The 15,840-nt window shown below is 47.8% G+C and overlaps 2 protein-coding genes, 1 long non-coding RNA gene and 2 pseudogenes across 3 annotated transcripts; 4 read left to right on the forward strand and 1 right to left on the reverse strand.

The window, feature by feature from the left end:
• Positions 1–2,287: 2,287 nt before the first annotated feature.
• On the forward strand, positions 2,288–4,237 carry LOC140222680 (uncharacterized). The gene is made up of 3 exons (XM_072293499.1): positions 2,288–2,541; positions 3,157–3,385; positions 3,485–4,237. Exons 1-3 carry the CDS (start codon positions 2,288–2,290, stop codon positions 4,235–4,237), a joined length of 1,236 nt encoding a protein of 411 aa, XP_072149600.1.
• Positions 4,238–4,660: 423 nt separating this feature from the next.
• LOC140222681 (protein ALP1-like) lies at positions 4,661–6,021 on the forward strand (annotated as a pseudogene).
• Positions 6,022–6,471: 450 nt separating this feature from the next.
• LOC117852011 (alpha-amylase type A isozyme) lies at positions 6,472–8,602 on the forward strand. The gene is made up of 3 exons (XM_034733925.2): positions 6,472–6,860; positions 6,979–7,929; positions 8,023–8,602. The coding sequence occupies exons 1-3, from the start codon at positions 6,777–6,779 to the stop codon at positions 8,296–8,298; spliced, it is 1,311 nt and encodes a 436-aa protein (XP_034589816.1). The 5' UTR covers positions 6,472–6,776; the 3' UTR covers positions 8,299–8,602.
• A 3,417-nt stretch (positions 8,603–12,019) lies between these two features.
• LOC117853714 (serine--tRNA ligase-like) lies at positions 12,020–15,808 on the forward strand (annotated as a pseudogene).
• Positions 12,440–14,457, reverse strand: LOC140222532 (uncharacterized). The gene is made up of 2 exons (XR_011898099.1): positions 14,324–14,457; positions 12,440–14,227 (listed from the first exon to the last, which is right to left on the reverse strand). It is a non-coding gene; the product is annotated as an uncharacterized lncRNA (long non-coding RNA).
• Positions 15,809–15,840: the final 32 nt, after the last annotated feature.

Here is a 15,840-nt window from a genome sequence, read left to right on the forward strand (position 1 = left end):
TGCGCTTGCTTTATTGCATCACAAGGAAATGGACAGCTGCAAGGCGTGACTGAGTTTGGAACTGAGAGGGAACTGTGTGTAGATCTCATCTGTCATGGTAGTGTCTCCAAGTATAAGATGAGTCCAGAAACTTCTCAAGGTGGGGCACGGCAACCCAAACACCAAGCAAAACCCAATCATATGATCCCAAAAGGCACCAACGTCTGATGTTAGCGTGCTGTATAGATTAGAGAATAGTTGCTGTCAAACACATTCAGCTAATATGAATGCTCAGATGGATGAGCATTTCGGCATCAGTTCTTCTTCGTTTTTACATGAGCATTAGATGCTTCAGCAGCTTCTTCTCACCTCAATTCTTATTTACACACCTTGAAGGATTTCCTTGGTGATGAATGTAACCCTTCATATGTCCACATGCTAATCTAGCACTCTCTAGTCCATTAATACCATCTACTTTATCAGACAAGGTTTTGAGTGCAGTCATTATTCACCGAGTAAGGCATAACTGGTAGGTTTTTGCGGAGTGCATGGAAGATCACTAGAGTTACTGTGCACCAGATATTTTAGCTACTCTCTCCGTCCCAAATTGTAGGTCGTTTTAGCATTTAGGTTCATAGCTTTTGCTATTTATCTAGATATATACTATATCTATATACATAGTAAAAATTATGCATCTAGAAATGTCAAAACAACCTATAATTTGAAACGGAGGACGGAGGGAGTACCTGAAGAAAGAACCTTTCTCTCCAATAACTCTCAACCAAATTGAAGAAGATAGATGGATAGATATGGATGATTGCCTTCCTATCCAGCACCATCAAATAAAAATCTTTTTGACCAATCTGTTGCAGTCCGCTGACTGAGGTTGCTTCGTCCAATTGGCAACACATGCTTTGCAAATTTTGGTTTACAAGTTTCATGAACAGTGTCTCAACTGTCTGCCTCGAGAGACTCACCCCAATCTCTGCCTCTACGAATAGCTTTGTGTTTACCAATTTGATGTTACTATATTACTCAATCAGCCTAATTGTTTATTGGATTGATCGAAAAGATCGGATAAGGGGATAAGGGGGGTGTTTGGATACCAGGTGCTAAAGTTTAGCAGTATCACATCGGATGTTCGGATGCTAATTAGGAGGACGTAACATAAGCTAATTATAAAACTAATTGCATAACCCTGTGCTAATTCGAGGACGAATCTATTAAGCCTAATTAATCCATCATTTGCTAATGGTTACTGTAGCACCACATTGTCAAAATATGGACTAATTAGGCTTAATAGATTCATCTCGCGAATTAGACTCCATCTGTGCAATTAGTTTTGTAATTAGACTATATTTAATACTCCTAATTAGTATCAAATATCCGATGTGACAGCTGCTAAACTTTAGCAGCCTGCATCCAAACAGGCCCTAAGTGTATCAATCATGGACAATGGTCTGTGTCTGTCATTGTCACTTTGCCTTTGCAGCCATGCTGAATTGATATCGCCAAGCCTATGTGTCACGTACAGTCACCACCAGCTTAACGAGAAGCTGCAGTATGGTGTCTGGATCGTCATACTAGTATTAGTATACTACTGCAAACTATAAGCTACTCCTTCCGTCTCAAAACATGTGTATAAGGCCATTCTCAATGGGAGTTTTATTCTCCTTAAATAGAGTGCCATGTCAGAGTTTTTATGATGTGGCAAAGAGTTAATAAAAAAAGAGATGAAATGAGTTTCATGGTGATGAAACGATGTACACACTGTTTCCAACACAGTCTGTGTCTTACATATAGCCTAGGAAACAACAATGAATGAAACAATACATTGCATGGAACTATTTCAATCACGAATTAAATGTTCTCTTGCTTATGTGGCATTTTGAAAACATAAACATAAAATCCCTCGTTGAGAATGGCCTAAGGCTAGTCCCAGTGCAGAGTTTCATAGGAGTTTCATGCACATTAATTGCCTGCCACATCAGCTTTTGTGATGATGTGGCAAGAAATTGAAGAGGAGAGAGAGATAGTACCAGTTTCATCCAGATAAAACGAGGTACGCATCGTTACCCAGGCACCTGAGCCCCTCGGTACGCGCACGACACTGCACTGGGGTAGCTTCGTTTCATCGCGCAGATCCGGTGCGACGGCGGAAGAAATTCCTCGACCGGCCAGATCCTGCCCTCCCGCGCCTAGCTCCCGCCCTCCCCCACCCAGTTCCCACGTCAACTCCCGCCCTCTCCCGTCTAGCTTCCACGCCCAGGTCCCGCGCCCAGCTCCGACGGATCCACCGCCACCGACAATGGCGACTCGGGAGAAGAGGAAGCGGAAGGCACCGCCGCCACCATCACCAGCTCCACGGTCATCGGTTCATGCTGGGCAACTGCCGCCGCCGTCTCCTGCTGGGCAACCGCCGCTGCCTCCACCGCCGATTCGTTCTGGGCTACCGCCGCCGCCGCCTGCTGCTGGGCAGCTGCCGCGGACGATTCCTCTAGGATGGCAGGCCGTAGCTAGTGGCATTCATTCACCACAAGCTAACCAATGCACAAATCCCTGGTAAGATAAATATGACTGTTTTTGAACAATGTTTTTATGATCATCGGTGACCAATTGAACATGTAATTAGTTGCATTAGGAGATGGGTTAATTTATCAAAGAAGCTTGCAGCCTGGCTAACAAGTGCTCTGTGTTAATACTTGTTTCACTGTTCGTGCTGTTGAGCCTGGGTGAATCACTTGAAGGCTCAATGGTTTTGTCGACTCTGTTTCACCTTGTCTTGATGACCTGAAAGGAAGAACTAAATTACCCCTTATACAAAATACACTGCTTGTGAAAGTATTATGACTCACTGGTCGAATTTCAGAGGCAAAGAGATCTATTTTTCTTTGTTTATTCATATTTTTACCTGTGTTTTTATAAGGTCTTGAACTCTTGATTATCTTTCTGCACATGTCCCGTTATCATCAACTAAGCTGACATGCAGAACATTGTAAGGTCTAAATGCCTCTCAGTTATTATATACAGATTATCTGAAAACTAAAGAAGCATGTCTCTGTTCCTTGTGTTTGTGCACTTACATACTATAGTAGCCATTGTCACAGTCTCTGTCAAACCATGTCTTTATTGCTATGTTTTGCAGTTGTTCTGATCCTTCGTGTATTTATATTTCAGGGCAGGTTATGGTAATATGTTACAACAACCACCATTTGCTGCACCGGAACAAAATTTCCATTTCGTTGGGCTTACTAATGACTTTGTACCAATTTCTCCATCACCACCACCACCGGCACAAGAACAATCCACACCTCAAGTCTCCATTGACATTGATGGTGACAAAAGTGTCGAGACAAGTAGGACATCAAAGAGCAGGCATTGGTCGCATGAAGAGGAAGTTCGATTGGTAATAGTCTCATTCTTGCTGTTCTAATTTCTTGCTGTAGGCAAGTAGGACGGCAAAGAGAAGTTCCTTTTCATAAGTAGTTCTGATTTCTTGTTGTAGGTGAGTGAATGGCTGAACAATTCTAATGACCCAATAAGAGCGAATGACAAGAAATACGATAGTTTTTGGAAGGATATCGCTGAAGAGTTCAACAAGAACGCAGCACCAGGTCGTGAAAGGGACACAAATCAACTGAAGATTCATTGGTCACGCTTGAAAACAGTTATCGCCGACTTCAATGGATGTTGGACTAAGGTCAATAGAGTGAACAAAAGTAGGGCATCTGATGATCAGATGATGGATGAGGCACTTGCACTGTGTACAGAACGATACAAGAAGCCTTTCACTTTGATCCATTGGTGGAGGACTCTCAAGAATCAACCTAAATGGTGTGCACATGTTGCCCAATTAGAGAAAGAAAAGAATCAATCACAACTTCCCATTGATGTTGATGATGACATACAAACCGAGCATCCAATTGGGAAAGATGCAGCCAAGGCAAGCGGAAGACGCAATAGCAAGTGCAAGACGGAAGAGGTGATTGAAGGATTTGCAATCTTAGGAGGTAATATAGATAATATAGTTGCGGTTACTCAAGAGCATAAGCAGGCGCGTGCGAAGACAATAGAGGCACATCTTGAAATCTCAAGGATGAGACTGAAGGCAGCACAAGAGGAAAAGGAAGCAAAAATGCTTCAAGTCTATGATTCATTGCTTCACCAAGACACTAGTCAGATGACAGAAGAATCAAAGGCTAGAAGAGAGAAGACACTAGAGATGATGGAGAAGAAACTGTTCAGTAACAACGATTAAGTGTGAAGTGTTCTTGTTCTTGATCAATATGTGACCAATGCTGCTGTTGTGACCAATACTTGTGTATCCCTATTTTTTATTTTGTTATTGAGCAATCTGTTACTGTGGTGATTTCTGCAGCAACCATGGGAGTCTTTAATCTATGACCAATGTTGTTTTTAAACTGTGGTGATTTCTAAATATCAGTACCAATGCTGTTTTTATTTAGTGTGAATGAGTGTTGTTTATAGTGTGAATGCATGATTTCTGTGAATGCTGAACTGATGGTTGTATGTGTGTATGCTAGTGTGAATGCTGAACTGATGGTTGAACTGATAGTGTGAATGCTGAACTGAACTGATAGGTATGAAACGGCAGCAGAGCTGCTACCTATATATGCAACCCTGATGGTACACCAACGTAGTACATTTGTGCCACTTTATATATGGAGCAACAGGATGATTCTTTCTCTGTCGACCACTCTCCTAACCCCACAAGCAACCTCTCTGATGATTGGGATGACTTCCTCATCGAGGAGGAAATTATCGATGATGTCATCGATGAGGCAACTCAAATTCTTAAGTCAAGTTTAGAAGATCTCCAAGAAGCCACATATGATCCTCGAAGTGGTCCGAGGAAGTACATCAGAAGGCCAAGGGAGCAGTACCATCAACATTTGGTTGATGATTATTTCTCAGATAACCCTCTGTACCCAGCAAATATTTTTCGACAGAGATTCCGTATGTCCAGGCCACTCTTTCTACGCATCGTTGATGAGTTAGAAGATATCCGATTATTTCACTACAAAGGTGGATGCTCTTAATCGTCAAGGCCTAACACCACTGCAGAAATGCACAGTGGCAATTTGTCAATTGGCTAATGGTAGTGCTGCAGATCATCTAGATGAATATTTAAAAATTGGAGAAAGTACTGCATTAGAGGCGATGAAGATGTTTGTCCAAGGTGTTATCGAAATTTTTGGTGGACACTATTTGAGGCGCCCTACTGTGGAAGATGCTGAGCATTTGCTTAAAATTGGTGAGAGTCGAGATTTTCCTGACATGTTCGGGAGTATTGACTGTATGCATTGGCATTGGGAAAGATGTCCCAATACATGGAAGGGCCAATTCACTCGGGGCGATCAAAAAGTTCCAACCATAATACTTGAGTCTGTAGCTTCTCATGATCTTTGGATTTGGCATGCGTTCTTTGGAGTTGCTGGTTCTAATAATGATATCAATGTTCTTAACCAGTCGACTCTATTTATTGAAGAGCTAAAGGGGCGTGCTCATCAGGTGCACTACATGGTTAACGAAAATCAGTACAACACCGGTTATTATCTTACTGATGGAATATACCCTGAATGGGCTGTGTTTGTGAAGTCAATATCCTTGCCCATCACCGAGAAGGACAAGTTATTTGCACAGGAACAAGAATCCAAGAGAAAGGATATTGAACGAGCTTTCGGTATCTTGCGACGTCGATTTTGCATTTTGAAGCGACCAGCTCATCTATATGATCGAGGAGAACTTGAGAAAGTTATCCGAGCGTGCATCATACTTCACAATATGATAGTCGAACAAGAAAAAACAGAAGACAATATTGAAGAGAATCTTGATTTGAATGAAGCTCCAAGTACAACGACTGTTGAAGCACCAGCATTCTCCCCTGAAGATTATGTCTTGTTTGAAAGAATACTAGAGAATGATGCTGATATTCAAGATACCTCAACCCATAAACAACTTAAGAAAGATTTGATTGAGCATATTTGGCGAAGGTCAAGGTCCCACCCAAACGTATCTTGAGTTCGGGTTACAATATATGTAATTTATGTAATATATGTGATCCAATTTATCTTGTATGATATAAGTTATTTTTAAATACTTTTGGTTGATATTTAAATTTCACTATGTTGCTAGATCCTTCATGTGTATCATATTTCAAGTAACAAATACAAGTGGCTACATAATCACATGGAACACTTGATCACAACCTCACGTAACTAATAAATGCTGAGGACAACCTATGAAACTGTGCATTAAAACTGTGCACTGAGACTCCATGTTTCATTCATGAGAACACACCTCATGGGATGATGTGGCATCCTTGGAAACAATACAATGAAAACCTTGCACTGGGACTAGCCTAAGTGACCCATGCTTACTTCCCCATAAAAAACTGGTACTCTACGAAAGGTTCTTCTTGGTTTCAATTCCAACATCCTCTTTTGTCTTGGAAATTTGTGCCAGCCATCCTCATTGACTTGACCACCATCAATTCATCATCTTCTTCAGCTGTGATCTTGAGTTGCCTGGGGAAGAAATAACTTGTCACGGAGTTCGGTGCAAATCCATTATCCGTTATCCACAATACGGATAAGCTACTGCTACCAAATTGTGTTCTGTGGTTCTTTCTGCCTATAAATACCCGGCATGTTCCTACTGCGAGCTCACCACACTCACCATCTCGTCCGATCCAGTTCCAAGCTAGTGGTCAGTGTAGAGACTGCTTGCGTGAGAGAGGAACAGAGAAGCAGAGGGAGAGAGAGAGAGAGAGAGCAATGGGGATGGGGAACAGGCACATGTGCTGCCTGTCGACCCTGCTCCTCCTCCTGGGACTGTCATCCGGCCAGGTCCTGTTCCAGGTAACCAATTCATCCGATCATGGCCGATGCCCTTTGATCTGACTGATCATGCGATCATCCCGTAGGTTGTTCAGCTTCGTCGTTGATATCTCTCTCTGAAGGAATTGAGCTGGTGCAGGGGTTCAACTGGGAGTCGTCGAAGCAGACGGGTGGGTGGTACAACAACCTGATGGGGAAGGTCGACGACATTGCTGCCGCTGGCGTCACGCACGTCTGGCTCCCGCCGCCGTCCCACTCCGTCTCCAGCGAAGGTTACATGCCTGGTCGTCTATACGACCTGGACGCGTCCAAGTACGGGACGGCGGCGGAGCTCAAGTCCCTGATCGCCGCGTTCCACGACAAGGGCGTGCAGGCGGTGGCGGACATCGTCATCAACCACCGGTGCGCCGACTACAAGGACAGCCGCGGCATCTACTGCATCTTCGAGGGCGGCACACCCGACAGCCGCCTCGACTGGCGCGCCCACATGATCTGCCGCGACGACGCCAAGTACTCGGACGGCACAGGCAACCTCGACACGGGCGCCGACTTCCCCGGAGCCCCCGACATCGACCACCTCAACGACCGTGTCCAGCGGGAGCTCACCGAGTGGATGCTATGGCTCAAGTCTGACCTAGGCTTCGACGCATGGCGCCTCGACTTCGCCAGGGGCTACTCTGCAGAGGTCGCCAGAGTCTACATCAATGGCACGGCCCCGAGCTTCGTCGTCGCCGAGATATGGGACAAGATGGTGCCTGCTGGCGACGACGGGAAGCCCGCGTATGATCAGGACCCGCACCGGCAGGCACTGGTGGATTGGGTGGACAAGGTGGGCGGAGCGGCGTCGCCGGCCACGGTGTTCGACTTCACCACCAAGGGGATCCTGAACGCCGCCGTGGAGGGTGAGCTGTGGAGGCTCATCGACACGGAGGGGAAGGCGCCCGGCGTCATCGGGTGGTGGCCGGCGAAGGCCGTCACCTTCGTCGACAACCACGACACGGGCTCCACGCAGGCCCAATGGCCGTTCCCCCACGACAAGGTCATGCAGGGCTACGCCTACATCCTCACGCACCCCGGCAACCCATGCATTGTGAGTACATATAGCTGCCGTTATTCTACTTGTTGCATTATTGGACATCGACATGATCTCTGATAGTGAATGTGGTCTCTTGATCAACTGCAGTTCTATGACCATTTCTTCGACTGGGGGTTCAAGGACGAGATCGCAGCACTGGTTGCGGTGCGGAAGCGCAATGGCATCACGCCGACGAGCGAGCTGACGATCCTCGAGCATGATGGCGACGCCTACGTGGCGGAGATCGACGGCAAGGTGATCGTGAAGATCGGGTCCAGGTACGACCTCGGGCACCTTATCCCGGTAGGGTTTGAGGTTGCTACCCACGGCAAGGACTACGCCGTCTGGGAGAAAGGCGGCAGCGAAGAAGTGACTCGGGCATAGACTCGAACTACTGAAAAACTGACGTTTCGGACACGCAAACAACATGGTTGCTGTTCCTGTTGCTGGTCTGAATGTCAAGCTCTGATGAGTGATGACCATAGGCAGTACGATCTGTTTCTCTGAAAGACGCAGATAAGAGTAACACAATTTGGGGTAAGTAAACCATTTATATATAGCAGCACACAGGATTGATACACCTGAGAGTTGTATACAAAATGATAAATAAAATAAGTGATTTTCCTCTGTACAAGAGGATGAGAGAGGCAGTTGAGCCATATGTAACGTTCTAGATGATCTAGCCTCACTCCTTGTTTGAGCTCTTTACACTCCTTGTTTTAGCTCTTTACCTCTGATTCTCTGTTAGTGCTTATGATCCAGAGCTCTTGTTCTCAGCTCTCTCCCTCTCATGGCTATACACTTCATTTTCTAGAGAATAATAAGTTTTCCCCACCTTTCTTTTCGAAGCGTGCACAAGTTCAAGGTTCAGAGTCTAAGCGTATTCGAGGCGAGCCCGCAAGTAACACATACAAGATTCATCATCCCTAAGAACTTTCCCAACAACAGGCCACCATCGGCCTGCAGCCATCCACTTGCGCTCTTGGGTGAGTTGCAGCTCTGCAACCCAACCGTGGGATCGATTCACAAATGAAGCTCCCGAATTTGAGGCCTGGGAAAATGTTGAGACGGGCCAAGTGATCCTCGCCGGCCCTCCTGTTCCTAAGGCTTACACTTCTTCTTGTCAATGCATGCTCATTACCAGGGATAATCGTTAGCACATTTTGCTCATGGAGAAGCATCTCCGTGAATAACTAGGTCACGTCTTGAGGATTCTGTGGAGATTAATATTCAGTTTCGCGCTTCCAACTGTAAGACTCTTAATAAGGATCCTACTCACTATCGTTAGGAGTCTACTTCACCTCGCATGACTTCATGTTCTTAGCTAGTTAGTTTGTATGTTCACTTACTAAGAACCACTATAGTCATCTTTGTGTTGGTCACTACTCCCTCCGTTCCAAATTGTAGGTCGTTTTGGCTTTTTTAGGTGCATAAATATAGGGTATATTATTAAGCATCTAGATATAGGGTATATCTAGATGCATAATAATATCTATGAACCTAGAAAAACCAAAATGACCTACAATTTGGAACGGAAGGAGTACTTAAGAGGCGTTGTCTCTTCTTTACCTCCCCTAATTCCCCAAAGCTTTTTAGGCATATTTTAATACGACATGTGCTAGTGAGCTCTTTAATTGTTAATCTCCTGGAGCCCGTGACCCATTGTGAGACTACCATTGGGCAATTTTTTTAAACCCAACCTGAAGCTACCACAGAGAGTCGAACCCAGACCTGAGGAGTCCTATTGAGACCATCTAACCAACTCAGCTTGAGACTCGTTCGCACCTAGGGACTGAAAAAAAGAACATTCTATCAAAACATTCGGTAGAATTGATCTTCCCGTATAGACCTACTGCAGTCCCAACCCAAACCTCCTTGCCCGCGCCTCCTTTACCCCCCTTGGAAATGCTAGCTCCCAAAATTCTCTCACGCACAAGTTTCCCATGTTGTAGAGTGGCGATAGTGGTTCTTGCGTCATCGTCCGGTGCTTGTGCCTGGACACCGCCGATGATCCTAGCCCGTGTGTCTTCCAGTAGCTACCTCATATCCATTCCCTTCTCGCAAACCACATCCCAATCTCGCAAACCACATTTCCATTTCTTTGGCTGTCTCTTACTCAATCTACATCTCATTAGCCACTCACCTCCTTGGGATCGGTGGTTGAGGCGAGACCGCGATGATGTAGTCAAGCTATGGACAAGTATGGATTGATGTTCTTTGTTGTGTCATTAATTTAATAAATTGGTGTACTCTGGAGGCGCTGATTAAAACATGCTGGTACCAAATTTAGTTCTTAAATGATATCTTCGAGACCAAACTATATAACAATATTAATTTTCATATTTGAGCGTCAAATCAATTCAGATTTCAGTGTCAATTTAATAAACCGGTGTACTCTGTATGGCATGCTTTGTTTAACCTACAATGGAATACGATGAGTATTACTACTTTCGTGCAACAATATCTATCAGATGACAATGGCTAGACTATCCTAGTCATGTGGCTTAGATTGCTCCTTGTAAAAATCCAAGAGCAAATTTGTCATTTCCCATACTACCTACGAATTCCTACGAATTGAATAAAAGGAGCCCAAGGGGCAAGAGGATAATAGGTTTACATTTTTCATCATCTCATCCTCTTGCCTCTCCATCTGAGCTCTCTCTTCTCCTCCCATTGTCTTCAAGCTTGGGCCCTCACATTATGGAGAGAGTACTTGTTATATCCATTAGATCAAGGCCAAATTTTGAACAAAGACATGAACGAATGAGCCTATTACTATGCCACTAGAATTTGTATAAACTAAGGATTTATAAATTTTGGATTAAAACTAATGACATGAAATAAAATAGTAAATTTAAAAGACCATTGGGGTTTAAATGAATAATTGTTATATAGAGTTTAGGCTGATCACATTCTTCAGCAGCAGCACATTACCTGCAGAAATGAAAACTGCAGACATGAATACCGCTGGCAAGTACCACGCACGGGCGAAAAACTCGCGGGGTTTCGAAATCGAATGGAAGCTTACAGATGGCGAGGAACGGGCAGGGCCCATTCTTGTTCTGGTAGGCGATGGGCGTGCGGCGTCCAAGGAAGTTGACGGCCTTCGTCCGGTGCATCACCTCTTGCAGCTCGGCAGGCGGCGCGGCAGGCTGGGACTGGGGATCCACCTCCGTCGCGCCCGACGGGGCCATCAGCGGGTGAGACAGGGCGACCGATTGGACGACATGGAACCACAAGATTGCAAGGATGACGCGGAAGTTGCCGGAACCCTAACTCAAGGGCGTGGATTGGAGAAGGCAGGAGAGGGTGGCGGAAATGAGGGGAAGATGTAACAGCCTGAAAATTCAAATCTAAAAATCACTCAAATTCAAAAACTTCAAAACCTATTTCAGAAATCTACTTTCAAAATATTGCAAAACTATTCTCAAGCTCAATTCATTTTTTCATCTAAAATCCATCCCTAGCTTAATCTCCGTTTCCATTAGTGCAACCGATTAACTTGCTTCTCTCTCTATTCTCCCTAAGCCAACAACCTGTTTATCAATCATTTCCCTCTAACCTCTCTCACTCATACTTTCTGCATGTGCATGCACAAAACAGAGACGAGCTTCTCGCAAGCATCTCATGCCAAGCTTGCGACGCAAGCCCCTTGCCATGCACACTACCGCAGTACCGTAACCCGCACAGCTCTCGCACGCGCGACACGAGCCAAGCAAAAGCGCACCATTTTATATCATGCTAGTCATCTTTGCACCATTTTATCTTGTTAGCAAAATATTGCAGATGACTAGTAGCGGGACATATTTGTGTGAGAGAGGGAGGGATGGGGCCAATGCCACGTCATCTTCCATTTTGTGCTGCACATTAACAAACAACATAACAAACCGTTGCAGGGGATAATTAATCTAGATGGCATTGAATACTTAGAAGGTTAAATATCCAGTTATACAGTTGAGAGGGTTACGTAGACACGAACCTCAATATTTAGGGGATGAAGTAGATTTTTTTAACATGTTATTGCCATGTCATTGTCCAAATGTAATATGGCGTAGGCAAAACCACCTTCAAAACTACTCCAGAGAGTTATTTAAACGATTTCGGATAGTTGAGATGTAGGATACCCGATTTTAGGGTTAAGTAGACAATCCTCTATGGGTCGGGGGTAAAGTAGACTTGTTCCTGCACCTCCTCGCCGCTCTCGTTCCAACTGCATGATTCTTTTTCCCGTCGTGCAAGTCGGACCACGGTGACGATGCTCGACGTGAACCTGTTCCACACCGGCAACCCGGATCTTGTCCGGGAGTCACAGGTTCACTGCTTCGCGGCCACATCGATGAGGTCGTTTCCCTCGACGACGCCAGTTCCAACTAAATTAAACAAGGACAAGGTCCAGCAGGAGCTCAACACCAACAGCAAGAAGATCGGCAAGCTCAAGTCAGGCAACTTCGAATCTACATCCAGGCACTGAAGCAGAACCAAGGGCCAAGCGAAAATTTCAGCAAGGAAAGTGAGCAGGTGGATATAAAGACGGGTAGAATTGAGATGAAAAGTTAAAGAAAAAAAATGGTTCAGCTGCTGAAAGACAGGGGCCTATATTGTTCAGACTTCAGAAACAGGAGTGATCATCTACGGCCGTGGAAAGTGCCTAGTTAACCCCCGACTGCCCGGTCGACACCTCGACGGCGCGCGCCGGGTTCACGTGCCCGGTGCCCATGGCGAACACGTCGGCGTGGCCGCCGTCGCCGTCCATGATCGCCTTGCTCTGCCGGCCCGTTATGTCGGCCGAAGACACGATCGCGGACCGGGACATCGCCGGGCTCCAGGACGGGTGCACCGGGCCGCCATCGATGTCCTGGAGAGCACGCTGAAGTTGACCGGCGGGCGTCGCCCTCGAGCCCTGACGGGCCGACGAGCAACGACACGACAGAGAGCACACGTCAGGCTCGGCCCGCTCGCGGAGAACACCGCCACCGCCGACGCGCACGCGCGCTCGCCCGATCCGCGTGCCGTCTCGTTCGCCACTGAGCTTCATGCCGGCCCATCGTTCCGGCGGCGCACACGACGGAGAGGCCACGCGCGGTGGCGCGGAAGCTGCCGATGGCGATGCTGTCCTCGAAGAGCGGGATGGGGGGAAGCCGCGCCGAGGGAGAGTGAGAACACGTCGGCGCCGTCGCGCACCGCGATCGTCCATCCCGGCGAGGATGCCGGCACCACCTACGCCGCGCCTGCCGGGCGACGATGCTCGCAGCCTCGCACGGCGAAGGGTGCCTGGCGCAGCCGCCGCCACCGCCTGAAGGTTTGCAGGGCTGTCGGCTCACCAGCACCGGCGGGTGGGCCGCGACCGGGGGCGGACGGTATTTGATTCACCGTCCGGGGTGGACGGTATTTCATTTACCGTCCACCCCGGGCCCCCCTGGGCCGTCCAATCTGTATCCCGCGGTTGGAATTAAAAGCATGGATCACCCCATAAGAACGCGCCGCGGCTTCGATCGCTGCGATAAAGCAAGCGCGACGGCTGTGGCACGCCGCCGTGCTCAGAAGCCGGCGGCGGCGACGCCGACATCGCCTAGGTCGACGTGCGCGCCCGGTGCCACGCCGCGCGCCTCGCCGGCCCGGGCGCCCAGGACGCTGGCCCCGGCCACGGCCACGCCCGCCGCCGTCGACGCCGTGCGCGTCCCGCAGCGACACGACGACACGTACGCGACACCGCTTCGGACGGGTTGGTCGGGTAGTTGGCGCCGATGAGCTCCCGGTTGCAGTTGGAGACGTTGAAAGTGCTTCCGACTGCATCGATCACGTCGGTCCAGAAAATTGACGAGTTGCTGTCGGACTCCGATCCGATTCCCACGACAAGACCGTCTCCGATCCGACTCAATTCCCCAATCCATCTCCCGGTCTATATAATGAACTCCCAGCCCTCGCCATCTTGCCCATCAAATCAACTGCACGATTATTTTCCCCGTCGCCAAGATGCTCGACTTGGCGCTACCTGTTCCGCACCGGCGAGCCAGGTCTTGACGTTGTCCGCGAGTCCCAGCTTCACCGCTTCGCTGCCACCGATCTCGTCGACGAGGTCGTCGCCCTCGACGACGCATGGCGGCGCCAACGGTTCTGCCTGGACAAGGTCCGGCAGGAGCTCAACTCCACGAGCAAGAGGATCGGCAAGCTCAAGGTCGGCAAGCAAGACGATGCGGCGAAGGAGCTCATGGATCACACTAACGAGGCCAAGAAGAGGCAGGCGGCCATGGAAGCCGAGGTGCACAAGGCCAAGGCCACGCGCGACGCCACGCTCATATCCATCGGCAACATCCTGCACAAGTCCGTGCCCGTCAGCGCCGACGAGGCAAACAATGTTCCCTTACGGACATTCGGAGAGAGGAGGATGGAGGAAGGCTTGAAGAATCACCTGGATCTCTGCCTGATGCTTGACATCGTGGATCTGAAGAAGGGTGTGGCTGCCGCCGGCGGAAGGGGTTACTATCTGAAAGAGGAAGGTGCCCGCGCTGATCAACTTCGGCATCGCTTTCCTAAGAAAACAAGGCTACAAGCTCATCCAGACTCCTCTCATGATGACAAAGGAAGCCATGGGTAAATGTGCTCAGCTGTCCCAGTACGACGAGGAGCTTTACAAGCTAGAAGGAGAAGGGAAGTTTCTCATTGCCACGTCAGAGCAGCCGCTGGCCTGTTACCATCAGGGCGAGCAGATCCATCCTGATCAGTTGCCGATCAGATACGTCGGCTACTGAACCTGCTTCCGGAAAGAAGCTGGTTCACACGGCAGAGACACGGCCGGTATCTACAGAACGCACGAGTTTCAGAAGATTGAGCAATTCTGCATCACAGGCCCGGATGGCGATGAATCTTGGGAAATGCACGAGGAGATGATCAAGAATTCAGAAGATTTCTACAGGGAGCTCGGCATAGCAGGCCAGATTGTCAACGTCGTGTCAGGTGCCCTTAACATTGCTGCAGCCAAGAAGTACGATTTAGAAAGGTGGTTCCCTGCATCAAAGAACTACAGAGAACTGGTGTCATGCTCAAACTGTACGGACTATCAAGCAAGGAGGCTTGGGATCACCAATGGCCAGAGAAAGCGTGATGAACGATCAAAGAAATATGTTCACACGCTGAACTCTACACTGACAGCCACTGAGAGGACACTTTGCTGTATACTGGAGACGTACCAAAAGGAGGATGGTGTTGAAGTGCCCAAGGTGCTGCAACCATACATGTGTGGAATAGACTTTCTTCCTTTCAAGAAGCCTCTGGATGGCAAACAAGCTGCTCTCTCCAAATCAAAGAAGTCCAAGGGAAACGTTGCTAGAGCTGGATGAATGGTTAGTTTAGATTATTGATGGTTTTAGGAACTGATGTTTGTGGTGCATTCTTGTGTTAGTTTAGGGATCCTTTGGTATGGCACCTTAGCAATATTTGCCTGCTCCTAAATACTCGAGATTAGCTATGCATTGTAACCACCAAGCTCACTGATACGTCAAAATTTATATGCCATAGGTATAGAAACTATCTTGCCTATCTTCCTTGAGGAGTTCGTTGGGCAGCTTTCCATGGCCATTTCAATCCTGATGAATTCACCACTTGCTGGAGGAGCTCCCGTTTACCCTCAGCAGCAGCAACTTTGAGGTCCTCAGCATGCTGCGGCAACCAGCAGCGGCAATTTTGTCGAGCAACTTGCCTGCGTGCTCCTGAACGCCCTCTGGAGAGCTCAGAGCTCACAGCTAGATGGAACTGCAGCGGAGGCAGAGCACGCAGGGGAGGCCGAGCGCATGGTTCGTAGGGCGCCTCGAGTAGGCACTCTCGTGTGGTCTCAATTTACTCGAACCATACCAATTTGTATCATCAACGATGCTCCAAAATTCACCTGTTCTATTGAATTACGCTACGACAAACATTTTATCATCTACT

This window comes from Setaria viridis, chromosome 4 (genome assembly GCF_005286985.2).
Source record: "Setaria viridis chromosome 4, Setaria_viridis_v4.0, whole genome shotgun sequence".
Taxonomy (NCBI): Eukaryota; Viridiplantae; Streptophyta; class Magnoliopsida; order Poales; family Poaceae; genus Setaria; species Setaria viridis.

Coding starts and splice junctions, on each gene's coding strand:
- LOC140222680 (XM_072293499.1), top strand. CDS start 2,288: ATGGCGACTCGGGAGAAGAGGAAGCGGAAGGCACCGCCGCCACCATCA. Junction 2,542..3,156: donor AACCAATGCACAAATCCCTG/GTAAGATAAATA, acceptor TTTATATTTCAG/GGCAGGTTATGGTAATATGT. Junction 3,386..3,484: donor ATGAAGAGGAAGTTCGATTG/GTAATAGTCTCA, acceptor TTCTTGTTGTAG/GTGAGTGAATGGCTGAACAA.
- LOC117852011 (XM_034733925.2), top strand. CDS start 6,777: ATGGGGATGGGGAACAGGCACATGTGCTGCCTGTCGACCCTGCTCCTC. Junction 6,861..6,978: donor CCGGCCAGGTCCTGTTCCAG/GTAACCAATTCA, acceptor GAGCTGGTGCAG/GGGTTCAACTGGGAGTCGTC. Junction 7,930..8,022: donor ACCCCGGCAACCCATGCATT/GTGAGTACATAT, acceptor GATCAACTGCAG/TTCTATGACCATTTCTTCGA.